A 26,477-nucleotide genomic window follows, 5' to 3' on the forward strand; every position below is an offset into this window, starting at 1 on the left:
AAAGCCACTCTACTTTCTTTCTAAAGTAGGAAACAGATTGCTCTATCTTTCCTGATTCATTAATAGGAGAACAGTAACAGGCTTTGGCATTTAAATATATTCTACCCTGACTGGCCAGCAGGAAGCCTGGGGCAATGTGACTGTCTATAACCATTTGCATCAGAGAGTTTAGACCATTTTATATTTGTCAGGCAGGCATAGGCCTGATGTCCACATAACAAGTAGTACCCTATTGGGGGCATAAACTATTAGTATTATTTATTACAAAAAGTATTTATTACCATAAGTATCATTTATTACAAAAAGAAGTGAGCCAATTTTGTGCCCTTTGTGATGGACAAAGTCCTTGATTGGAGCTAAATAATTTCTGCATAGCAGGCCGGAGTGCTTTGGAAGAAACACTCTGCTAATCAGAGCCAACTAGTCTAGCCATCACAGTACAGATGGCCCCAGGTGAACTGTATTCTGTTAATAGATATGTAGTGACTTCAGCAATAGCATTTTGCTGACATGGGGATCAAGGTTTGATTCTTCTGTGTTCAAATGACCAGCTCTTAAGTTTTTGTTGGTAGGGTCAGGAGGGAGTGATAGACAGAAATCAGTTAAATTCGGAGAGTAGCTATGGTCTAGAGAAAGCATACAAGAAAGTTTGTTTTTTTCTTAGATGGTAGAGAGAGACCATAAAGGAGTGACGATACTATTAGGCTAAGGGGGCATATTAATGCCCAGACAATTAACCTTGCTTTCATCTTCGGTGGAAGTCATCCACTTGAAAGGTCAATAGCCTTTAGTTTAAGATCTAATGAATAAGGATCTAAGTCCTAAGATCTAAGGATCTAGGATCTAAGTTACTAAGTTACCAAGAATGGAGATTCATAGTTACCAAAGCATTCTGAGATGACTGGCCAGGCCAAGTGTCCAAAAGGTAAGAGCAAAAATGAGTAAATGATTCTTCCTTCAACCCCTGACTTCCCAGGGTTTAGGGTGTTCCTTTTCTACCATGTGGATTGTTGCTTCCCTATCATAGCCACATGAACTGTATGCCCAGTCTCTGTGGGAAATCACTTCACTCTTCTTACCCATCTTTATTATGTCTAACACCATTTGCTTGGATTCCTCTCTCAGTGGCTATCTCCTTGTATAGTCTGTACCATCCTTGAACTTATCCCACTCCTGAGGTGCGGGCTTTGTTAGGTCCACTTTATAGTTGTCACCTCATACTCATGATTACCATCCTCTGCCCTCTAGTTCAAATATATCTTGGTAAGGCATCTAAAATCCTTGCTACTTCCTGCTCATAAGATTCAATCAGCATGTTATTATGAATAACCAAAATGAACTGATGCAGTGTTTTGTGGGATGCCAAGACAATCAACATCTTTGTAGATTATATCAAGGAGAACTGATTATACCACTGAGGAAATATTGTGAAGGTATACTGTTGACTCCATTAGGTAAAAGCCAACAGTTTCTTGTGGTTTTTATAAATAAGTATTAAGAAGATGGCATTAGCCAAGTCAATAGCTATATAACAAGTGCCAGGTGCTGTGTTGTTCATTTTTTCCAGTAAAAATACTGCAGCCACAATTGAAATTACCTCCTGATTAAGTTTATAATAGTCCACAGTCACCTCCAAGATCTATATGACTTCCATACTGGCCAACCTGATGAGTTAAATGGAAATATGATAGATATCACCAGGCCTGCATCTTTCAAGTCTTTTATGGTGGCATTAATTGCTTTTGGTTTACTATATTGGAAGGAAGTGAAAGTTCCAGGAGCTTCCATTTAGCTCTTTGTACTATAATGGCCCTCACCTCATGGGTAAGAAAGCCAACATGGGGGTACTGTCAGTTCTAGAACTGAGAAAATAACCATATAGTGGGTAGGTGGATCAGTTGAACTAACAAAACCAACTGTGAGCTGGACATGAGCAAATACTTCATTTATCTACTGACCAAGATAAACTCCAACTTTTGTTGGAGGGTCATAGTGGTGTTTTGTGTCCCTGGGAATTAGCATCAATTCAGAGCTGGTGTAAACCTCAAAAAATATGTGCATTTCCTTGTCTCCAAAGCACTGTCACTATCTGGATCCTGTCATCCCCATTGAAATTAAGTGGCCAATCTCAATAATGGCATCCTCTATAGACATACATGGCCTACAGAGGGGAACATCCACAGAAATGTTCAATGATGCCTTTCACTAACGTATTTCTCGTTCTTCAGTGTCTTCTAGGCCTTCGCATGAAACAGTTGGGCAATGGGTATGCAGTTTGCATATGGTAAGTTCAGCATAACATTTCCCTAAGCTTTTGGATTCCCTGTTCTACATTATATCAAAGAAGCTCTGGCATCTCAATCTCACAAACTCCAGGCCACCACTGAATTAAGTTCAAGTTTCCTTCAATCAACCAAGTAAGCTAGGGGCTACCAGTAAGGTTTCATGAAAATAATTATTAACTACAACAGGAGTTTAGCGTAATGAGGGATTCACTGGTAAGAGAACCGTAGAGAATATAGAAATAGCAGCTATAAGGAACTCACCTTAAACTAATCATTGGGCTGGGAGATAAGAGTTCCCAAAGAAGAGCTCCCCCAGGTACTCCCAGGCTAAAAGCCAGTCCTTATTGGAAAGGGAACAGCCTGGTTCACTGACTAGCAGAGAAGCCACTGTGGTGTCACACCTGTAGAACTTGAAAGTCTGCCCTCTGGAACTTGCTTCAAAGTTTGTCTTTAGAATTCCTGGAAAGCTCTTCATGGGGTAGTAGTGTAATAGTGGGAAACTGTATCCCACCCCATCTTTCTTTTGACATTGTTTCTGTAAATGCTGATTCTGACTAATATGTAGCTTGTAGATAAACAGCATGTTTGTATAGGAATCCTAGGAACTAATGTCAGAAGATACAGACTCTGACCTTCAGTCATCCCAGCACTAGGAGAATTGCTGACCTTGAACTGTAAAACCAGGATGACAAAAACCAGGATGACACACACCAGATCATCACTTGACCAGTGGACAGTGCTGATCTGTACACAGAAAACTTTTCAAACCCCTCCCCTTGATCTCTTTGTTCTACTTTTCCTCTCCTCCATATAAAAACCTCTGCCTGCACTGAGATGTTGAGATGGTTTTTGAGGAATGAGCCTGCCATCTTCTCAGGTTGCTAACACCTGAATAAAATCACTTTTCTTTGTCACTAGCACCTGTCTCACGAGTTTGGCTTTTGTGGTGACAGGCAGCCAAACTTGGCTTTCAGTTACAGTGTCTCACTTTAGGCACTACAAAACCTCTAGAGTTGGGGATGTGGGAATAAACTGCTGGCCCATTGGGGCTTGGCATAAGAGAAAGTCTGGGAGGCTGCAAGAGCTTGCCTACCAATACACCAAACCCAGGTAGAACCCCCCACCCCCACTTTTTTCCTGTGATGTCTCTTCAGCACCCTCTACTGACAAAGCTTCAGCCCTCACGGGCAAAGGGAAACTTACTTCAAAAGGCCCAGATGCATTTTCACAGCACAGTTAAAAAAGGGTGCATTTTGAGTTGAAAGGCCATAAACCAACAAGGGGCACAAGCACCACTTCTCAGGTCTCCCTCATAGATTTTGTAGTCAGATGTCTACACTTGCCTGGAGGGTGCTCTGGCAGGCTCCTTTCTCTCAGGTTTCACCAGGAAGTCACCAAAAGCAACGGAAGAAAAGATGAGTCAGAATTCAAAACCTATTTCTCTTGTTTTTCTACAGCGCCCGAGTTCCTGTCCAAGGCACGCCAGGACCGGGTCTTCAAGGACGGGAAACCTGAACAGCGAAGGGGAAGGGGGGAGAAACTTCAGGCCCTGTGGAACATGGGGGGCGGGTGCCTGAAGGCCTCTGAGGGTCCGCACTCCAGCTGAGCTGCCTCGCGGGTGACAAAAGCCGCCTGAGGTCTGCCCGAGGTCTCCCCACAACCCCGGCGCAGGGAGGCAGGCGCGGGGCGGGCCTGGCGGGCGGCGCGCTGTGATTGGACGCCGGGGGGCCCGCCCCCTCATCCCGGCGCGTCGGGAAGGGGCGGGGCCGGCCGTCTGCTCCGCTCGGGGGCTGCGGGCGCCTATTGACCCAGCGGCCGCGCGCGGCCGCTGTCTCCTTCTGCTACTGGCGGGCGGTTAGGAACGCCGAGTGGCGCTGGAGAACCAGCGCTTCCTTTCGCAGCTGCTGCCGCCATCTCCACGTTGGCCAGGCGCGAAGGAAGGAGGGGACTTGCGGCTGCAGCTGGAGCGGGCTTCTCTCCGGGGACAGTCCTCCCCTCGCTCTCCTTTTCCTCATCAGCGCGCCGCGGCCGCCGCCCGCTCCCAACGCCCTCCCAGCGCAGCCCGGGTCGGGGAGCGGAGAGGAAGGGGCGGCGGGGGGCGGGATAGGCAGGCGGGTGGACCGCGTTCGGAGGCAACTCCTGCCGGATTCTCGCGTCCCGGCGCTCTGGGTGCCTCCCGGCCCGACCGGGGCGGCGGCGGAGGCGGCAGCAGCAGGAAGGGGCTCAGTTAGGGAGGCGGGGGCGGCGCCGCGGGGGCGGGGGCGGGGGCGGGACCGGTCGTCCGGGCGCTAAGTTGTCCAACCCGGCTCCTCCCGACCCGAATCTTTCCCCCTCGGCTCCCGGGACCCAGCTCCTCGCCATCGGCCCCGGAGCCGCCGAACCCGCACCTTCTGGGTGAAGAGGACAGCCCTGCCCTCGTCGAGAAAACTTTTCCTGCGGACTCGGTCGGGCGGCGGTGGCAGGAAGTACGGGCAGCGACCGCTTCTCCGCCCGCCTCGCTCGCGCTGCTGGGTGCCGGTGCTGAGCTCGAGATCAAGTTTTCCGGGCCCTTGACGGACTGCAGGCGGGTCCCGCCCGGGGAGGGACGCCCGGCCCCGCGGAGGGCGGTGGGCTAGGGAGAAGGCCGAAGGCGCGGGAGACGAGGTTGGGAGCGCGGCTGGGACCCGCATCCACAACCTAAAGCGCGGGTAGCACAGGCTTGGAAGTGGGGAGCCTCCGGCGGCCGCTTCCAGGAGTCCACGGTCCGCCTCCTTTGGGTGAAGACAGTGTCTTGGCCCCGAGTCTACAGAGGGAAAATGAAGTTAAGCCGCCAGTTCACCGTGTTCGGCAGCGCGATCTTCTGTGTGGTGATATTCTCGCTCTACCTGATGCTGGACCGGGGTCACTTAGACTACCCCAAGGGCCAGCGCCGCGAGGGCTCCTTCCCCCAGGTAAGCACCGGGGTGCGGGCTTCCGAGGAGCCGCGTAGGCGGGAGAGGGGGGCGTAGTTACCCTCCGCTTCTCGCCCTCTCCCTCCCGCGGGCAGGGCGAGCCCGAACTGGAGGACCGGAGGCGGACGCGAGCCGCCCGCAGCCTCCGCCAGCCTGGTTCGCTGCGCTGGGATGTCGGGGAGGCTCCTCCCGGGCGCGCGGAGTTGACCAAGTGCGGGGCGGGACCGCGCTCGGGGGAAGCGGGGGGTTCCTGCGCTCGCCCCGGGCCTGCTAGGCTGGCCCCGGGCACCTGCGGGCCGTGGAGCCGGCGGGGCGCGGCGCCTTCTGGCCGCTTTTGGGTAGCCGCTCGGCCCACACAGGGTTAAGCTGCACAGGACCCCCCCCCCCCCCGCATCCAATCGCGGAAATGGATCCAACAGACCCCACCTGGGTGGTGTTTTCACCCCGCTCTTAGGAAATAAAAGTTTTTTTTCGCGGTGCTTCCCTCGTGGACGTGAATCCGTAGGGTTGATTGCGGTGTCGTCATTCTTCAGCGGTTCGGTCGGGTTGGCGTGGAGCAGCTGTGGGAGCCCGGTGGGGAAGCGCGTGTTATACTCCAGCCGGAAGCTGCGGGGCGCTCGGCCCCGTGCCCGGGGGTCCAGTTGTCAGACGGGTTGGGAAAGCGACGCGTCTTCAGTCTTCTATTTAAAATTGCTAAGAATAAGCAAAGGGAGACAGTCGGTTCTATTTCCAAGGATACCGCGCCGCGTGTGTTTTCGTTTTTAGTTATTTGCCAGTGACCGGTACACTTAGGAAATTTTAGTAAAACTGAGTATTGTGTGGTGTACCCCCTAATGAATGAACCCGAGGAACTCAAAACCCTCACAAACTGACCTGACAAGTACTTGACTAAGGGATAGAGAAACGTAGACCATGAACAAGATGTTAGCGTGTGTGTGTGTGTGTGTGTGTGTGTGTGTGTGAGAGAGAGAGAGAGAGAGAGAGAGAGAGAGAGAGAGAGAGAGAGAGAGAGAGAGAGAGAATATTTAAATGATCCAAGAGTATCCTTGTCATTTGTTCTTGTGATATGTTAGGGCAGAAGACTTGAATTTATTTGAAATTGAACTACTACCTTTCCGTGAATTATTATAGAAGTGAAAAGAAGACTCCTGTGTGGATGCTGTAATGGGTTTAGAACACTCAAAATATTTTGCAGGTGTGAGGTATTGAAAATCTTGTTATAAACAGATGTATCAAAATTTTTAAAAGCTTCTGCTGCTCCTAAGTAGTCTGAGAAGGAAAATATAGTGAGATAAGCACCATGGGATATCTTTAAATCTTGAGTTTAGATTTTATCTAGTGCTTGTTGGTAAGATTGGATAAAAGTTTTAGAAAGGGTAAACCCAGTGAAGCAAGAGCAAAAGGAGGAATTCTAGGCCTTGTTTAATATGCTGTTTAATAGTTTTGGGGTTCACCTTACTGTGATTCCTCCTCTCCCCTGCCTCCAGTAGCCTTATTTTCAGAATTTTCTTCATTACAGGAAAAATAAAAAACTGATGTATTTTACTTAAATTGTTATAAGGTCTTTTGGGCTTGGTTTGATGATCACTTGGAAATGATTTACTCAAACATATGGGGCTGTGGTTCTTTGGCAACCTTGACATTTTACTGTTTCTAAAGAGGTGAATGACTCATTCAGTTAGTTACTGGGACATCTTAGGCAAAGTTAATGCCAATATTTTAATATCCAGCCCTAGTCCTTGTCAAGAAGCTGAATTTCTGTGTAGAGTGCAAAGCATCTGATGGAAAGTGGCAGTGGCTGCTGGAAAAGAAGGCCCTGGGTGTTTTCTGTTTTGTGTGTAAGAGGAGAGGGTTTGGTAGGTAGAGCTTTTTGTATTTAAGAGTGTCTTTCTCAGGTTTTCAGTGCTGGATTTTTGGTGCAGGAAGAAGGCACCCTTTGCTAATTTGGTTTTGGAGAGCTACTAAATCCCCAAGCAGGTGGACAGAATAAACCTGATGTAAGCCTAACTCAGGTGCCTGACGTTAGCCTATGTGTCTTCCACGATAAACTGATGCCCACAACCACCATCCAGTAGGCAAGGAAACTGAGGCACAGAGAGACAGCTTGCACAGAGTCACACAGCTACAAGCTGAGATTTGAACAGGCAGCCTCTGGAGTCTAGGCTGTCAGCTGCTAGCTGTACTGCCTCTTTGTAATCCTTTGCCTGCTGTTAGGCCCCAGCCTGCTGATGGGAAAGTGAGAGCATGTTGCTTCTTCGCTTATGATTTAAAAAAAAATAGAACTTTTATTTTAAAGCCCTAATGGGTATGCTCCTTTTTTTCTGAAACATTTAATGTTTGAAATTTGTACCTCCCCCAGAATGTCTTCTAGCGCTCTTCAGAGCTAAACATATAAATAAAAACCATTATGTAGCACAGCATCCAGCATTGGAGCTGATTTTTATTTTATTTTTTACCTCTTCTGTCATGTGAACCTTAATACACCAAACATAGCAAAACTAAATTGTAATGTATTATATTACTTTGTTGTGGTTGGGTACAGAATTCCTTAGTTTTATTAGAGCAAAGTAGGCAGTCACTGTATATCATTTTTGGTGCCCAGTGGAATGATTTATCTAGAAAGGGACTGAATTCCTCTGACTTGTCTACTTTAGTTTCTTTTGGTTAATATGGAACCTTCAGGAAGGTATATAGTCCATCTTGTCCACCACTTGGGGCAAAAGTGGGCCCAACTTGGGGTGCTTCAGTTTCTCCTGCCCTGGAGCAGCTGGCTGCCTCTAAGATATTTTTTGAAGGGCTTTCTCCTGTGCTTCTGGGAGGAATTCCTTTGAGGCCTGGAGGCAACAGGTGGCTTTGTCTGTTTTAACTTATGTGTATATTTCAGGGTTAATAAATCTCAGCTAGAAAAATTAATAAAAATTCCACTCTGAATGAAAGGCTGGCCAGGGCCTAATGCCCTGAAGATGGTACTTTGAGGTAATATAAGAATTTCAGCAGATTGAAAGGAGAAACATTTTTAAGGTCTTTCTGAAATGCTTTATCACTTCTTAGGAGCAGATTTCACAAGTTACTTAGTGTCAACAGTGTGTATAAAATAATGTCTTATGTTTAGATCTGAAAAATTAAATTAATGAGCCAGGTTTTTGTATAATGAATGATCATTCTTTAAATAACTAGTATAGCATACAACCATAGGGATTAATATTAACTCTTGGGACTGATGGAAAATATGAAAGTGAAGTTCAGACTTTATTTTTGTACCCAGATAATGTTTATAAAGTGAGAATGTCTTTACATAAGTATTCGATTGAAAGACACCAGAAAGTCTTTCAACAATTGACACGTTTATGCCTTTTGGTTTTTTAACCTTTATTGTGAAAATATAATACATATAAAAATATGCTTAAATGCTTTACATCTCTAATACTTTATAAAGATTCCAACATAGATGATGTTTAATAAAATTTGACCTTGATTTCCCAATTGTTTTATCTTGCTTTCAGAAATCTCTGAATCTTTAGTACACAGAAAAACATGATCTTCCCGGCTTCTCCACACTCCAGTGCACCCCAGCACTTGTAGCTGGGGTTGTGCAGGAGTGTATATAGGAGCTTGTTTCATTTGTTGGGGTATAATGTTTGAGACCTGTGACTTTTGGGAAGGGGTGGAACTTTGACAGTGGTGGCAACCAGGCTTTTAGGAGGAATGCAAGAACTTGAAAGCCTCTGGAAAAGCTGGTCTCCTCGACTCACTCCTAAGTCCAGCAGTCCTACAGGACTCCTCCTGCCCAGCATGTTTCACTAAGACTCAAGCTTACTTCCTCTGTGACCACTGGGACAGACACTTGTGAGTGCTTCTGGTCTGAAGGTTTAATTTTTTTATTTTTTAAATTGAATTGAATGTGTTGTTCCCAGATCAGCACTGCTGTCAGGGCCAAAACAAGTCCGTTTGTTTGGGGATGTTGCAACCCTGTTTATCTGCAGGGGATTTTCTGTTACTCATTTATTGGCATTAAGGAATATCTGGGTTGTGGGCAAAACATTGACTAAATTATCAGTTTTATTTGTTTTTTTCCCCTTTGAGTTAGCTATTGCTTTCTGTGGTAGCTGTTAAAAGCTTGGCCTTTTTTTTGACAGACTAGCATAAGTGTTGAGATTTTCCTAGAAGGAGTATTTCAGTAGCTGCTTCTGATTCCCTGCTTAATTATTAGCATTTTTTTAGTCCAACGGTCTGTTTTTCCTTGCTGTTCCCTTCCTTCCATAGAAATCTTTAAGAAAATGGGAGGATATTCAACAGCTGGGACTTGATCTCTGTTTGCTGGATCATCAAGTCACTGCATTTTGGCCCTGCCTATCTTGGTGGTCAGGTTCCTAGTAGCCTGGGCTTTTCCAGCACATGTAGAACTAAGGGGAGAAGGAGGAACTCTAAAAGAGTGAATTTTGCTTTTTTTCATAGAGGTCATTAGTAGGTTGATCAGGAGGGGAAGTAGGCCATTTTAGCTAAAAGAGGTTTTTCTTTCAGTTACAGATTTCAAGCCAAGCTGCTAATTTTAGGGTTGAAAGCATGCTTAGGATCAAACAAGTATGAGGGTTGATTGTACTGAAAAGGAGTTCAGACCTAGTGTTTGAGTATTGCTAAATTTGCCTTATGATAAGAGGAAGTAAATCATTTGGTTTAAATGTACTCAGTCTCTTGAGGTCATAACATAGCTTTTCTGTGTAATGTTATATTTAATGTTATTTGTACTTCAATGCAGACAAGCATATAGTAGGTATCCAGTAAATATTTTGTGTTAAATATTTAACTTTAACATACTGTTTTCTTAAAAAAAGGTTAGCCTTGAAGCACTTTAGCTTAAAAGTGTACAAACTCTACCATTTGCTGCCTTACAGCATCATCACTATTGACATTTTGCAGTGGGGGGCCTGCCCTATGCATTGTAGCAGCATCCTTGGTCTCTACTCAGAATATAACAGAAACACCTTTTCCTCTCCTTTCCCCCAGTTGTAGCAACCAAAAATGTCTCCAGACATTGCTAGATATCCTATGGGGGAAAATATCAACCCTGTTTAAAACCAGTTTGGCTGCAGTCTAGCCAAAGGCCTATTCTTTTTTTTTTTTTTTTTTTCCCCAAGGCCTATTCTTTATACCCACTGCTCTTTGTTAGCATTTTGCATTTTAGGAAGGAGTGATCAAAAGGTTTAATTCTAATACTCAAAAAGATATCTAGCATTTTTGGATGATTGAAATGTTTCGTTTGTCTGGATGCCTAAAATTCACTTAGAGTTTTAGGATTCTAAATTGCAATATGTAAAGAAAATATGAGGGTAGATTGTGTTCATATGCAAGTTAAGGAAAAAATGAAAGCTTATTATAATGAAATTTAATTTTTAAAAAATTGGGTATACTTATTCTGAGAAAAGCATTATGGTGAGGGGATAGTAGATAGATCATCTTTTACTTTCTGCAAGCTGAATTAAAGGTTGGCAGTAGTCCAGACTTCTTCCCTTTGCCTTTTAGCACAGTAAGGTAAGATCATTGATTAGTAACAAGGTAGTATGAAAGTCGTATGCAAAAGTAATTTGAGATGTATGAGATTTTCTTAGGCAAGCTATTGCCTTTCTTCAATGTATCATTGTTTTATTCCTGTTAATTCTGATGATTCTGGTTACTGCATTTTGTATCCTTTCTTGAGGTGAGAAAAAGCAGGGAAAGTGGAAAACAAAGTGCATGGAGACTTCCCTCCTGTTCATTTCATTTTGTTCTAAATAGCCTTTTTTTAAGAAAGGGGGTGAAGATAAGGGTAGGAAAAGAATGAAGTTCTTGGCAAATACCCTCCTTCCTTTCCTGTGGTCTCCAAGGCCTCTGGTCTTAAACTGCCTGAGTCACCTGTCAAATCTAGTCTGCCACCTGTTTTTGTAGGGCCACAAGATAAGAATGGTTTCTGTGTTTTTAAATAGTTAAGTATTTCATGATATAGCCACAACTCATTTTTCTACAAATTGTGCTGTAAGGGCAGATGGTCCACAAAAACTAAACAAAATGTTTAAAAATGGCCCTTTACAGAAAAAAAGTTCTCCAATTACTGGTTTAAACTTTATTTCTCTCTTATTGACATTAGAAGGATATAGTGTGGTTAGACCTGTTGAAGCAGAGGTGGGTTAATTAAAAACCATAAAAGTTCTCATAAATTGACTGTTACATAAGCATTAGTCAAATTTAGTTTGTATTTTGAGAGTGTGGTTTAAAACTAGCACTATCTACATGTTTCATAGATTTCCAGATATCTTCAGAGAACTTTTATGCTGGAATACGGACGGGCTTAATATGTTTAAGTTGTTTTCCTTCTGTCACCTGAAGGTTTCTCACTACAGGACTGCTCTGGGACACAGGGTTCTAGAGCATGAACTATACAAGATTGATCGAGTCTCAAGATTGAAAACCGTAACTTTATAATATTTGGATTTGCTATAATTGACAGATAGGCTAAATTCTGAGCCTAATCTGACTGCTTGGGTTAGTTAGTAAGCTGCAGAGGGAAAGCTGGGGTCTAGGTGTCTTCCTCATGAACCGTAGATCTGAGCCAGAACTTGGCAGTCCTCTCTGGGGCCCTGAGGGCCATTCAGCATGGTGGCAGAGAACTATAAGAATGCCTGAAAGGGCCCTGGACTGCTGTCCTACCTACCAAAGAATAATTAATTTCTGCTAATTTTCATCTATCTTCATGCTTCTTAAAGATTATGTGTGACACAGGCCACCATCCCTCTCATGTCCTCAGAGATTTTGCTGTTATCCTTAAGTTGATGTAGAATTAATCTGAACAAAATGTGTGATTCTTCTCATTGAGTAGTAGTTGCAGTTTTTAAGTATATATTTTTCATTTTTAAACCTATGCATTTGTGCATTTTTCACATGTAAATAGGTTTCCCCACTGGCTTCCTTTGCCGGTAGGTGCCTTAAGAAGTCCAGAGAAATGAAATGCTTTTTCCAAGGACAGAGCAGGCCCCAAATATGATCCCATTCCACCAGTGAGCCTCATTGCTCTGAATCAGGAGTCTGGAGAGCCAGAGAATTTCCCAGTGATTTTTTTTTTTTTTTTTTTTTCTTTTAAACACATTTCTTCCAGCACAGCCTGTGTTTAGTTTTGTGATGGAAGCTCTTCTTCAGGGTGAGGCTGTACTTTGCAGCAATTCCCCTCTGTTCCTTCATACCAAAGGTGTGGAGAAATGTGGAATTTTTGGTCTTTGCCTTTGTGGTAGCATTTTTTTTTTTTTTTTAATCCTGCAGAGCATTAGAGTATGGAAGCCTGAGAGTATGAGTCATTCTCAGAATTATTTTCTACACAAATAGTCCTGAATTTGCATTTTTAGAACCTGGTAAAGTAGTCATTCTCTTTAACAGTCACCAGGACCCCAGAAAAGTCATAATATGAAAAAAATCAGACACAGAATTTTAGAGTAGGGAGAGTTCTTCCAGGTCAGGTAATTTAGTCTTTGGTTTTTCATATAAGGACACTGAGACACATAAACTGGACTTCAGAAATTTACCCCAGGTCTCATAACCACTCATACTTGAGACACCATGATTGAGTGGCCCCTCTCTTTTACTATGCCTAGCATATATTTGAGAACTTATTCTGTGTTTGGCACTATGGAGATTATGATGGCCATACTAAATATATTACTTGCTTTGAAAAGGCTTCTTGATTAATTGAGGAGATACAACTGCCATTTATGAAACAAAAGAGACAGTTAAGTGTCATTTAATGGTTTACTAAAAGAATTAAAGAAGTTAAACCAGTGCCTGGTGTATAGTAAATGCTCAGTAAATGCCAGTTATTACCAATGAACAAAGATTTATGAACAGAGGTTTACCTATTATGCATCAGGCACTGTTGTAGGTTCTGGTGATACAGGAGCTAAAAATAAAATAAGACTCTGTGATTTTCAGTCATGTATATATATATTGTTAATCCTCACCCAAGGATATTTTTCTATGATTTTTAGAGAGAGTAGAAGGGAGTGAGGGAGAGGGAGAAACATTGATGTGAGAGAGACACATTGATTGGATCAGTTGGTTGCCTCCTCCTGCACGTGCCCTGACCTGGGGTGGGGATCGAACCTGCAACCCAGGCATGTGCCTTTGACCAGGAATCGAACCCCCAACCCTTGGTGCACTGGCAGATGCTCTAACCACTGAGCAACACCAGCCAGGGATTAATTCATATTCTTGACATAAGAGCAAAGGCTTTAAAGGGAATTTAGAAACAAAACAAAGTTCTGGTAATGGCCCAGGTCAAGCTGACCAAAGCACATGGGAAAGAAGCTAGGCTTTTCTGATTGGGTAGGACTTTGAAGGGAGAGAGAACATTCTGCATGTGAATACAGCGCTTCTGAAGAAGACTCGGAGTCATGAAGGAAGGAGCCTGGCATCATGAGAAGAAGTGAGGAGATTGACTTAGAATCTTTGGTGCTTGTAAAGAGTAGTTGGGAAAACGGGGTAGGTAGTTTGGGATCAGATGGTGAATTGCCCCGAGAACCAGTCCGAGGAGTTATGAGTTAAATAGAAGTGAACCATTTGAAGTTACTGAGTATACCAGAAAGCTGCTTGAGAAAAGCAGGGCTGGAAAATTAATTTCATAGAAAATTTTAGACCTGGAAGAGAGCTAAGAGAATATTCAATCTAGATTATTCTGGTAGCAGTGTGTAGGAAGACTCAGAAGCAGGAAGGAGCTGAGAATCTGTTTGAGGTTATACAGACATAAGGCAGTACATCCCTATGACAGTACTGAGTTGGCTACAGTCGAGAGGAAGAGGAAAAATGTGGAGACATTCTGTAAAAAGAAGCATCAGGGCTTTCTAACAGATTTGAGAAAGGGTTGGTGTGAGTAAAAAATTTCTCCCACCTTTTTCCTTTGGAGTGTTTGGAGACTGCCTGTACTGCTTGCAGAAGGGGAAGCCAAGTTCAGCTTCATTTCTGATGAGGTGGATGTTAATGGAAATAGCCAAGTGGTCTGGAGTGCCAGAGTGAGAGATTAGGCAAGGGAGATGCTGATCTGGTCATCATCAGTATAGCTGAGAATGAATGAGCCCACTCGGGCTATGTTTTGTGAGAAGAGAGCAGAGAGCCAAGTGCATTTCTTATAGCCAAAAGCTACGCTTCTTATATTAAGATTATTGTGTAGCAGATGTTAATAAAATTAAGCAGCTTGTATTCAAATTGTCAGAAGCCAGATCATTGATCAGCATACCTAAGAAAAGATAAGACTATCATAAGGAAGGATTTCAAAGAAGCATTTCAATAGGAAACTAAAAAAGACCCTTTTCATCTTTGGCCCAAAGTATGAAGCTAAATTATTAATTTTTTTAGGCTGTAAGAATAGAAAATAGATTATTGTGTGTGTGTGTGTGTGTGTGTGTGTGTGAGAGAGAGAGAGAGAGAGAGAGAGAGAGGATAGAGAATGGATATTTAGAGAAGGATAGTTATTTATTGAAGAAGGCAATATCCTAAATAGGGGCCTCAAAGTTTCAAGGTTGTCCTGAAGGTCACACACGTTTATGAGAACACCTTCCAGCTGCCTCTTGTTTTTGGTAAAGAGCCCCTCCTTTTTGGTTGGTTGCTGATTCCCCCCCAAACTGAAGAAGTAAGAACTGTCTTTGTGCCAGGGCCCCCTCTTGCAAATTGTAGGGCCAAATGAGGACAAAACTAGAGATGCAGGATATTTCTTGTGACTTAGGAAGAAGATCTAACCAATAATTGCTTAAATGCAGAAAAAAAAGATTTGAGAACCCAAGAAATTCATATCCTTAACCCTTCTTTGAGGCTGATGATATAACATTTAGCAGTTTGCTATTATTATAATTTTATATATTGTGTCTTACTATTGCATTTGTTGCTTCTGTGGTATTTACCAGGTCCCACCTTACCCTTGGAGATCAGTTGCTCCAGGTGGATTTTTATAAAGAAAGTCAGGAGGGAAGGACTGTAAAACTATAGAATCCTTGGTGCTTGTAAAGAATAGTTAGGAAATTCAGAATTTATAAGCATTCACATGGGGCTTGCCTAAATATCTGTCTCATGTCACTAAGAGGAAATGATTAGTATAAATAAGCCTGAAGTCAGGTTGATTATCTGCTTAATACAGCCCTGTTTTCAGAGGCTCCCCAAAACTATTTCTGTAAGAAGAATTATCTTGGATATGTCAATTGCATTTATTTAACAGCAGGTCCTAAAATACAATATATGCCGTTCATCCATGGGAGTTTAGATAGTATAAATGGATAGTGCATAGTAACTTTTGTATATAAAGACAGGCATATATCAAAAAATATAAGAAAGATTACCAACACAGACCAGCATTCATTGGCCACATGACATATGACAGCATGACTGGTTCCCTGGGAATTGTTGCAGTCTAAAAGTATATCCCATGAACCTTCATGAGTGGTCTTGGGTGGAATATACTGTTGGCATATTATCTCAGAAGAGAAATACAGTAAAAATTACATTTTAGAAGAAAAATCAGTGTGGTTTAACACCCCCCCCTTTTTTTTTTTTTTGTAAAAAGTGTAAAAAAAAATAATATTCCATAGAACAATTTTGGAAGTGTTGAATTAAAGAAAAGTATTCTATTAGTCAACACTTAATTTGCTTAGCACCGCTTAGTGCAGTTATTAAATGTATTAGTGCTTCATTGTATGAAAATATTTTATAACCCAAACATTTTCCCCTATTTACAAGCTCTTCTTTTAATGATAGGTTTTAAAAAGATACCTGTTTGCAGAATCTTACTTTATATAGCAACTTGGTGCCTAAAATATTGCCTCAACAGGAGGTAGTTTCTATGCAGCTGCACTGGGGCTTGTGCAGGTGGGGGTCATATATTTCTAATCTAAATGTTCAGGTGGAAACTCAGGATGGAAATGGAGCTGTGTTCCCGAAGCAGAAGAAAGCTCTAGCAACTGGAATCATGACCATGTTTTTTGTTCTTTTTATAATTTATTTTTTAAAAATTTATCTTTATTGTTGAAAGTATCACAGATGTCCCCTCTTTTCCCCCTTTGATCCCCTCCACCCCTCATCCACTCCACCCCCAGGCTTTCCCCATACTAATGTCTATGTCCATGGGTTGTGCTTATAAAAATATAAGTCCTTTGATTAATCTCTTCCTACCTACTCTCCCAGCCTCACCTTCCCTCTGAGATCCCTCAGTCTGTTCCATGCTTCTATGTCTCTGGATCTATTTTGTTCATCAGTTTATTTTGTTTATTACATTCCACATATAAGTGAGGTCATCTGGTACTTGTCTTTCTCTGACTGGCTTATTTCACTTAGCATAATATTCTCCAATTCCCTCCATGCTGTCCTAAAGGATAAGAGATCATTCTTTTTTACAGCTACATAGTATTCCGTGGTATAAATATGCCACAGCTTTTTTATCCACTCCTCTACTGATGGGCACTGTGCATAAGTTCTTGGTGATTAGTGTTTCAGGTTTCTTAGGATATATTTCTAGAGGTGGGATCAATGGAAGTTCAATTTTTAATTTTTTGAGGAAACTCCATACTGCTTTCCATAGTGACTGCACCAGTCTGCATTCCCACCAGCAGTGTACTAGGTTCCCTTTTCTCCATACCCCTCACCAGCACTTATAGTTCGTTGATTTATTGATAGTAGCCATTCTGACAGGTGTGAAGTGATACCTCATTGTGGTTTTAATTTGCATCTCTCTGATGATTAGTGACTTTGAGCATTTTTTCATATGTCTCTTGGCCATCTGTATGTCTTCTTTGGAGAAGTGTCTATTTAGGTCCTTTGCCCATTTTTTAATTGGATTGTTTGTCTTCCTTTTGTTAAGTTGTATGAGTTCCTTATATATTTTGGATATTAACCCTTTATCAGATGTTTCATTGGCAGATACGTTCTCCCATATAGTGGGCCCCCTTTGTGTTTTGTTGATGGTTTCTTTTGCTGTGCAGAAGCTTTTTATTTTGATGTAGTCCCATTTGTTTATTTTCTCCTTCGTTTCTCTTGCCCTAGGAGATGTATTGGCAAACATATTGCTCTGAGAGATGTCTGAAATGATGACCATGTTTTTGGAGGTGGTGAGAGGCTGGGGATTACAAAGGTGGGGAAAACTGGAGTGGCCTGCTGTTATTCTAGTTTAGGGTTGGGATCCTCTATAGTGATTCTGGCAGCTGCAGAGTGGTATACCCAGGTGCAGCCACCAGCCCTTTGGTACCCAACTGGGGTAAGGGACGGTGAGCTGGGAGTCCCAGCTCTTCCCTTCACAGTCACTTGGTACTCTTGTCATAAACCTGTGTCCTGCATCTAGTAGCCTCTGTTACTGTCACAGCTAGGCAAGTGTGAGATTATGAATAATGACTTGCCAGGGCACAGCGTGTGTTGTGCTTGTGTTTTAGCAAGGTATTATATAATTATTTTTTATGCTCACATGGTGAGTACATTTATTTCTTTGAACAAACAAGTGGCAGCACAAAGACAATACCTTGGAAGAGATTCAGGCATGATAAGCCATGGGTCTGGAAAACACCAATAAAAAAAAGGTCATTTGTAATTGTGATTTGTGCCTTGTTGATGGAGAAGTAGAGTTAGATACCTAACTGGCCACAGTCCAGGTTCATACCATTTGGCTTCAGCACTACACATCTAAAGGGGTGGAGTGGTCACTTGAGGGGTTACTTGTCATTCTACCAAACCAAAATGCTTTCCTGTCAAGTGGCTGAGATCTGACTGAATAGCAGGATTTTCCTGTATATAGTTGAATAGCATCTGACTGACTTGGAACTACTATACTAACAGTGACACCCCTGCTGGAAATACAGATGCTCTTTTACCAAATCACAGTCCCTATATTTAGCTTTAATGCAGTGGTTCTTAACTGCAGATTGTGAGAATCGCCTGGTGAGCCTTTTACAATTATGAAAAGCAGCTCTGTGCACTCTCTCTCTAGGTAATCCCATTCGTTCCCACTGCTTTAAATTCATTTTTATACTGGCCACTCGGGTTTATATATTTTCCTGATTTTCAGACTTGCATAGCTACCTGATACTACCACTGAGCTATGTAATAACTCCAGAACAGAACCTATGCCCCTCACTCTGCTCCTTCCTCAGCATTTATTTCCCTAAAATGCCACCTATTATCCTCCCAGTTGCCTCAGAAAAAAAAAAGACCATTTTTCTTGACCTTTCCTTTCCTAGTTTATCAGTCCTGTCAAATGCTTTTGCATTCCTCCACCTCTGCTGCACTGGTCCAAGACACCATGGTATATACCTGGCTAACTTCTGTAGTCTCTTAATTCACTTGCTGCACCATAGCTCCAGAATAGTTTTTAAACACTATTTATTAGCCCCTAAACTGTCTGAAATGGAGATATTGGTGTTTCTTTCTCTGGAAAATATTTTTAACCATAAAGTTTTTTCCTGCCTCCTTTATCCTATAGCTTTGTTTTAGACCAAAATATGCCCCTGGGAAAACAGCTTACAAAGTCACATGGTTTCACCCTCCACTGCTCCAGTGCATGGGCTCCAGCTCCTCAGGCTCACAGCTCTCCACTTCAGATGGGGACTTGGGCAGCTTCTTCTAACAGGGACTGTAAGTGTAAGGATACTTTCTAAGCTTTATTTATATTGGGTCAACTCTTTGCCGGGTGTATTAATTTTCTATTGCTGCTGTAATAAATCACAACAAACTTAGTGGCTTAAAATAAGAAAATGTATTCTCTCACAGTTCTCAAGGTCAGAAATCTGAAATGGGTCTTACTGGGCTAAAATCAAGATGCTGGCAGGGCTGCCTTCCTTTGGAGGCTTTAGGGAAGAATCCGTTTTCTCACCATTCCCAGCTTCTAGAAGCTGCCTGTATTCCTTGGCTCCTGCATGGCATCACTCTGATGTCTTCTGTTTCATAGCTCCTCTGGCTCTGACTCTCCTCCTTCACCCTTATAAGGACCTATGAGATTATGTTAGACCTACCAGAATATTCTAGGACAATCTCCTGTCTCAAAAGCCTTAAGTTAATCACATCAGCAAAATCTCTTTGGCCATGTAAGGGAAGTGGTTCACCAAAAGTTCCAGGAATTTAAGACATGGACATCATTAGGGGGCCATTATTCTGCCTACCACAGTAGGCAGTTTATATTACTGGGTTTTGCATCTATGGATTAAACCGTCCCTGGATCAAACTAGTATTTTTTAATCCTCTGTTGAGAATCTACTCATGTGGAGGGCCAGCTTAATTTATACAAAGATTTTTGACTGGGCAAGTGGGTCAGCGCTCTTAGCCTCCAAATTGTTCAAGGGTCAACTGTACTAATTAATTTAACTCATAGCCACCCTATGGGTTAGGATTTATTATAGATAAGGAAACTGAGAAAAGTTACATAACTTGCCCAGGATTCACTAGTCAGTAGTAGTGGAATCATAGTTCACATTTTGCTTCAGTTTATTTTTAATCTTATTTTATTTTCTACCTTTATTGAGATTATATAGGCTTTCTCCAATTTTTTCATTCCTTTTCCATTTTTCTTCTCTGATTGGATAATTTCAATTTGATCTGTCTTCATGTTTGCTTAGTCTCTCTTCTACTTGATCAAGTCTCATATTAAAGCTCCCTGTATATTACTTCTTGAGTTTAGTCATTATTTTCTTCAGTTCCAAAATTTCTGTCCTTATTTGTTTTCCATTACTTTTTCTTTTAATTTATCTTTATTGTTGAAAGTATTACAGATGCCCGCTTTTTCCCTCCATTGACCCCCTCCACCCTGCTCCCAAACCCTCCCCAGGCCTTCACCACACTATTGTCTGTATCCATGGGTTATGCATATATGCATTTAAGTTCTTTGGTTAATCTCTTCCCACCACAGTTCTCCCCCCCCCCCCCCCCCCCGAGATTCGTCAGTCTGTTCTATGCTTCCATGTCTCTGGATCTATCTTGTTTATTTTGTTTTTCGTCTGCTGAACTTCCTGTTTTGTTCTTTACAGTGTTTCCCTTATATCATTAAATTGTTTATCTGTGTTCTCCTGTAACTCTCTAAGCATCTTTAGAACGATTATTTTGGATTACTTGTCAGGCTATCCCTGTATCTCCATTTCTTTGGGGCCAGTTACTGGAAGGTTACTGTATTCCTTTGATGGAGTCATGTTTCTCTGATTCTTTGTGATCTCTATATCCTTGCATAGGTGTTTGTGCATTTGAAGAAGCAGTCACCTCTTCTAGACTTTGTGTACTGATTTAAGAGAAGCCTTTCACCTGCGGATGAGGCATGTTATAGCCTGCTCACATCAGCACACTTGCTGCATGGTGGGCATGGCACATTCAGTGATAGAATCCAAGTCCAGAAAAATCTTTTTCTTTTTTTTTAAATTTTTTATATATCTTTATTGATTTCAGAGAGAGGGCAGCAGAGGGAGAGAGAGATAGAAACACCAATGATGAGAGAGTCATTGGGGATGGAGCCCGCAACTGGGGCATGTGCCCTGACCGGGAATCGAACCCCGATCGCCTGGATCCTAGGTCGATGCTCAACCGCTGAGCCACGCCTGGCCGGGCCAGAAAAATCTTGATGTGATTGAATGATAGGTTGACTCTAACAAAATTAGGTTTGAAGATGGTAAAAATGAAAGATGGTAGAGATCTGGAGTTTCAGATATATACCCATACACATATTGTGGTGATATTTTGTATCTTTTGAGTACTGCCATTGGTGGTTATATTATAAATGTGTAATAATATTTCCTCTACACTTCTCTTAACTAGAAACTTGATTTGGTTGAGTGAAGATCTTATATCACTACCATGGTATGAACAATTCTAGAATTGTCTCAAGATTCTTTTTCCAAAGTCTCTCTATCCCCTGCATCAATTAAAACTCATAGCCCATTGAGTCATGATTACTGATGGTTGTGAATATTGGAAACCTTTGATTGGACTGCGCAGAATCCATAATCTTTTCCCTAGAAAAGGAGCCACATATTTTACCCTACTGACGAGGTCATGATTGTCACCTGTGGCCAAACATGAATCAGTTTTTATGTTATTTCCTAAACTGTCATGAAGATCAGCCTGTTATTTAGGACTTCCTTATTCTTTTATCTATTTTTTGGGTTACAGTGGAGATTTTTTTCTTTAAAAATTGTTATTTGTATCTTTATTTAAAATTATTATTTAAAAAAAAAAAATCTATTGATTTTGAGACGGGAGGTAGAGAGAGGGGCTGGGGGAGGAGGAAGAAAGAAACATTGATTTGTTGTTCCACTTAGTTATGCGTTCATTGGTTGCTTCTTGTATGTGCCCTGACCGGAAATCGAATCCACAACCTTGGCGTATTGGCAGGACAAGCTAACCAACTGAGCTACCTGTCCCGGGTCTGTTATTTTTATTTGCATATGTATTATTTTTGGTATAGGTTTATATGCCCAAAAAATGACTTCTTCCATTTTTTAACCTAGTCAATGTCCTAAAGTTTGACCTAGTAAAATAAAACATGAGAATGAGTTGCTTTTAGAAGGGGGACTTTGATGAAGCAGTGTTGAGGGTTTAACCACAAGGGTACACAGCCTTTGAGCAGTTGAGAGAGATGGGGTTGGAACTCACCGTCAGCGTTGGTCTTTGCAGTGGGAGAGGGCAAGGCACATATTTTTTCATTGGAACAGATAGGAAGAAAAGGGTGTACAGATTCAGCCATGCTTCAGGGATCGCAGTAATGCCAGTCCCAGCAGCTAGTGTCTTACCTGGGGCAAATAATTACATAATGCATTTTCAGATCAGCTGTAGACATACATTGATTGATTTTGTTCAGAGGGCTGAGTGGATACTGATCCTATTTTGCTTTGTAGTAGGCTCTAAATTTTCTCTCTGAAAAGTCTTTGATATCAGTGATTTTTTTGCTCAGTTTTTCTTTCACCAAAAGCAGAAAAAGAATCAAATACCATGACCTCCTTCCCCGTTCCTCAGCAGTGCTACACTGTGGACTCCCTATAGAACTGATTAGCAAATCAAAAAATAAAGTGATTTTCTTGTCCTACAGAAAATTGTCTTTTTCAGTATTACCGTCAGTATCTTTTGACTTGTCATCATATGAAACATTATCTGTGATTTCTTCTACTTTAATGTAGACTATGAGCACATCCTTTTAAGGTCGTACCACTCTGTCTTGTACAGAATTTGCTTATGAGGTGTGTGTATTTAAAAAAATCTCAGCTGTTTGTAGGGAGATTTTATTCCACTGCATAATATAGTTTGAAAAATAATTTCCATTAAACCATTATGTTGACATATCCTTAAGCCACAATTTTCTCCATGAACTTTATTCAGTTACAGAATTCCAGGTACTGATCATTGATTATATCTTTAAAGCAGTGAGATTAAAATCATGTTTAGTGCCTGTGGGATCCTTTTTCATGAAACACCCATCTCCTATAATGTTTATTTTGAATAATACCCTCCTCCCTGGGTTATGGGACCAGGAAGGAGCCCTCTTCTTTCTCAGTGTGTGCTTGTTGAGCTGTTGGCAGCTTTGCTGTGTGCATGGCTTCAAAATGATCTTTTCTTGAAAGTACAGGAAGATATAGAGAAAGTCCGCACCCATGTATTAATTTATACACTATTAATTGTCTGGTAAATCTTTCAAAGCTCTTAGATGGTGGTATTTAATTTTCATTGGAGTTGATGTCTTTTTTCCCTTAACATTTTTTAAAATTTATTTTTAATTATAGTTGACATATAATATTGTATTAGTTTCAGGTGTACAACATAGTGATTCAACATTTATATACCTTATGAAGTGATCACCACAAGTCTAGTAGCCATCTGTCAATGTATATAGTTATAAAATATTATTGGGTGGTATTTTAGAGTAAGCCGAGGCTTTATTTTATGGAGGTGTGAGCTTTACTACAGGCAGAGCAAGTCAACGTGTTCTAATTCTGCTTGCGATCAGAGGAACTTGATTTACTGTTGTTACCTGCTGTGGTAGAAATTGCAAGCATCACTGAAGAAGTAGACTTGCATCTTCAGCATTGGGAATATTCAACAGAATTCATCAGGAGTGATTTTTAAAACTTGCAGTCCGTGCTGTTGTGATAAATGAGTGAAGAAAAGTTTCCCTCTTATTTCAGACAGCCTTTGATAGCCTGTCTCTTTAGGAAAATATGCATAGATTAGTCAGCTGTGTACCTGACTGAAATATTTTTAGCTTCTCTGGGTGAACTTTGGGTTATGCCAAGAGTCCTCTTTGACCTTTCCAGTGAGAACAATCCAACCAACGTTGATGTGTGCTTATGAAAATGGGTTTGTAGTATATATAATGCTGCTCAACAGCTTTGCTGACCTGGAATCTGCATGGTTCAACTAGCTTTTCTTTGAACCCTGAACTAGTGTTGTGATCCATCAAGTTTCCTTTGCTTTGCCATTTCTAGTCGTGAACGGATCTGTATTCCTCATCTTGCTTTTCACTAGGGGAAACGGGGCTTGTCTTGCAGGACGAGTTCTGTGCTAAATGCTGCACTTCCTGCCTTTGTATACGCTGATAAGCAGGCTTCAGAGTTCTGCCTTGTAGAGACATGCACCCCACTTAGAGGTGACAGTTACTGTAAAGGACTGCAGCGTTGATGGGGGGGGGGGGGCTATTTCTGCCTCTATTAAGTAGAGAGGCATTTAAGAGCATCTTTGAGGTCTGAGGAGGTACATGGCCATCATGTACTCCTTGTCTCTCGAACACCTGGGCTTAGGGTATTCATCCCCAGTGTCATCTCTTCCACCACCTCCCTAGATAAGTTGCTGATTTGCTTCAGATTTTGGCTACTTGTTTTCTTCTTATTCCAAAATATCTTCCCTTGCCCCTTCAGACTCCTGTCAGTTTTCACAGTTTGCTGAAATGGCCTTTTGACTTCTGCTCTCTGCTTGTTGAATTGGCCAGTAACCTGGGAGTAGAATCTGTTTCTCTCAGAATATAAATGCTCATAACCAGTTTTTACCATCTCGATTATGGCCTTCCATATGTATTAGTCTTCAAAAGGGGATCATCATGCCATACATACTATTTTATTCATACATACTATTTTATTCATACATACTATTTTAAAACTGCTTTTTTCTCCACTGTATCTCCTGAAAGTACCTTCACATATATTTTTATTTTAAAAGAATTCTATTTCTAAATTTTCAGTCCCTGAAAACTATTCTGTGATATTAGATGTACTATTTGACCAGTCCTTTACATTGGACATTTAGGTGTTTTATCTTCTTCTCTCTTCCCCTTCCTCCTTTTTCTCTTTCTATTATTCACTGTTGGTAGAATTTTTGTTTCTGGGTATCTAGAGTTGTTTGTTCACTATCCATATAGTTATTTTATTAAATCTTATTGTGGACTTTTGGGGGCATAGGGTAGGCTATTTCTAGTTACAATGTCACCTTTTGTGTGTGTGTTCAGACAGGGACTCATACCTTATGCATGCCTGTCTTCCCAGCATTATTCCTGGCACAGTGGGTGTTCACTGAAGAATTATAGTTGCTTTCCAGAAATATGAGGGCAATTTGGCAAATTTATAACTATCTACTCTGTATTTGGAACCCTGGGTATAGGAGTGAACAAGACAAAGATTGTCCTCCTCTCATAAACTGAGCTATTATTCTATATAGCAAGGTTTATGTTATAGAGACTGCAAGCCTCATAATGCGAGGATCAATTAAAAACCTAAAAGTCACACAATATAGTAGAAATGGTCTGACTGACTTAATAGTGTGGTTATTGGGGATGTTCCTGCCAGTTTTTTCAAGCATATGGCTAATTAACAATTGACTAATTGATTTTTTTCTGTAGATCATATGTCTTATTTAGTATGGTCCACTGGTGTTACTGATTGAGATGAAATGATCACTTTCAGGTTCAAAGGTCACTTTTTGACCTTTGGGAATAACTAGAATCAGTTATGCTTAAATTTAATATTTCATGCCTGAATATAATATGTTATTGTACTTAGTGATTTTAGAGACCCAACGATATTGGGTTTGAGATACTAGGAAATATATCCCAAAATATTTTCGGTCCTTCTGTTGCTCATTTTAAAATATGATTAAACAAAGATTGTAGCCATAGAGAAAATTTTCTGCTGTAAATTGGTGTTTCAACCCATTCAACTGTTCATGCTTTCTGTGATCCCATTTATAAAAGTGGAAAGTGAAGGGTGAGTGGCTTCCCTCTTGAGTAGGCACATACTTTAAAAAAAATATGTATGTCTCAGCAGAGCTATGCTAGAGTTTCATATAGCTGCTTTTTTCTATATTGTAGGGCCAGCTCTCAATGTTGCAAGAAAAAATAGACCATTTGGAGCGTTTGCTAGCTGAGAACAATGAGATCATCTCAAATATTAGAGATTCGGTCATCAATTTGAGCGAGTCTGTGGAGGATGGGCCAAGAAGTTCACAAGGCAATTTCAGCCAAGGTGTTGGTTCACCTCTTCTGTCCCTCACAGTTGACCCTGCAGACTGTCTGTTTGCTTCACAAAGCGGAAGTCAGGATTCAGATGTGCAGGTAATGTATGGTAATGTATACATTTGGGGATAATCACTGGGCTTTGTCTTTGTTTTTGTTATTTTACATTTGATCTGGTATCTGTTCTTACTTAGTAAGTTACTTAAACTCTCTGGATTCTAGTTTCTGTTTTTGTGACTTGATTAATCACAAGATCATTAATATTCTTCCTTTAGAGGTTTAAATTTGGCCAAAGAGATTTTCTTACCTTCCTTTGGAGAATACAAGAAAAGCCCTCCTCTTACTATTTCACTGTTACACATTACAGATTTCGCAGTGTAAGGTTAGATTATTTTTGCTGAATATGCCTTTATGAGAAGAAAGGGAACTATTGTAGGCCTGTGCTGTCTATTATGGCAGCCACTGTCCACATGTGGCTACTGAGTACTTGAAATGTGGCTAGTTTGAATTGAAATGTGCTCTAAGTATAATTTACACACAAAGTGTTGAAGATTTAGTATGAAAAAAAGAATCTTAAATATCTTGTTCATTTTTATATTGATTACACATTGAAATAGTAATATTTTGAATATATTGGCCTAAATAAAATATATCATTAAAATTAATTCCACCTATTCTATTTTACTACAAAATTTAAAATTACATATTTGGCTTGTGTTATATTTCTCTTTGATCACACTATTCTAGAGCATAGTGGAGTTGAAGACTAAGGTAAGAAAGAACTTCTGCCTTTCTAAACCTTTGGGTGTG

At 41.3% G+C, this 26,477-nt stretch overlaps 1 protein-coding gene across 2 annotated transcripts in view; it reads left to right on the forward strand.

The window, feature by feature from the left end:
• The first annotated feature begins 4,997 nt into the window (after window positions 1–4,997).
• The window catches only part of MAN2A1 (mannosidase alpha class 2A member 1), a 144,109-nt gene continuing 122,629 nt past the window's right edge, over window positions 4,998–26,477 (forward strand). Inside the window, exons 1-2 of one of the 2 annotated variants that reach the window (XM_087815483.1) lie at window positions 4,998–5,215; window positions 25,524–25,766. In XM_087815483.1, the coding sequence (XP_087671609.1) occupies window positions 5,081–5,215; window positions 25,524–25,766 (378 nt within the window). In that variant the 5' untranslated portion in view covers window positions 4,998–5,080. The remainder of the gene's footprint in view (window positions 5,216–25,523; window positions 25,767–26,477) is intronic. The other variant, XM_087815484.1, reaches the window with a different exon arrangement.

This window comes from Miniopterus natalensis, chromosome 3 (assembly GCF_054644295.1).
Source record: "Miniopterus natalensis isolate mMinNat1 chromosome 3, mMinNat1.hap1, whole genome shotgun sequence".
In the NCBI taxonomy this organism is placed as follows: Eukaryota; Metazoa; Chordata; class Mammalia; order Chiroptera; family Miniopteridae; genus Miniopterus; species Miniopterus natalensis.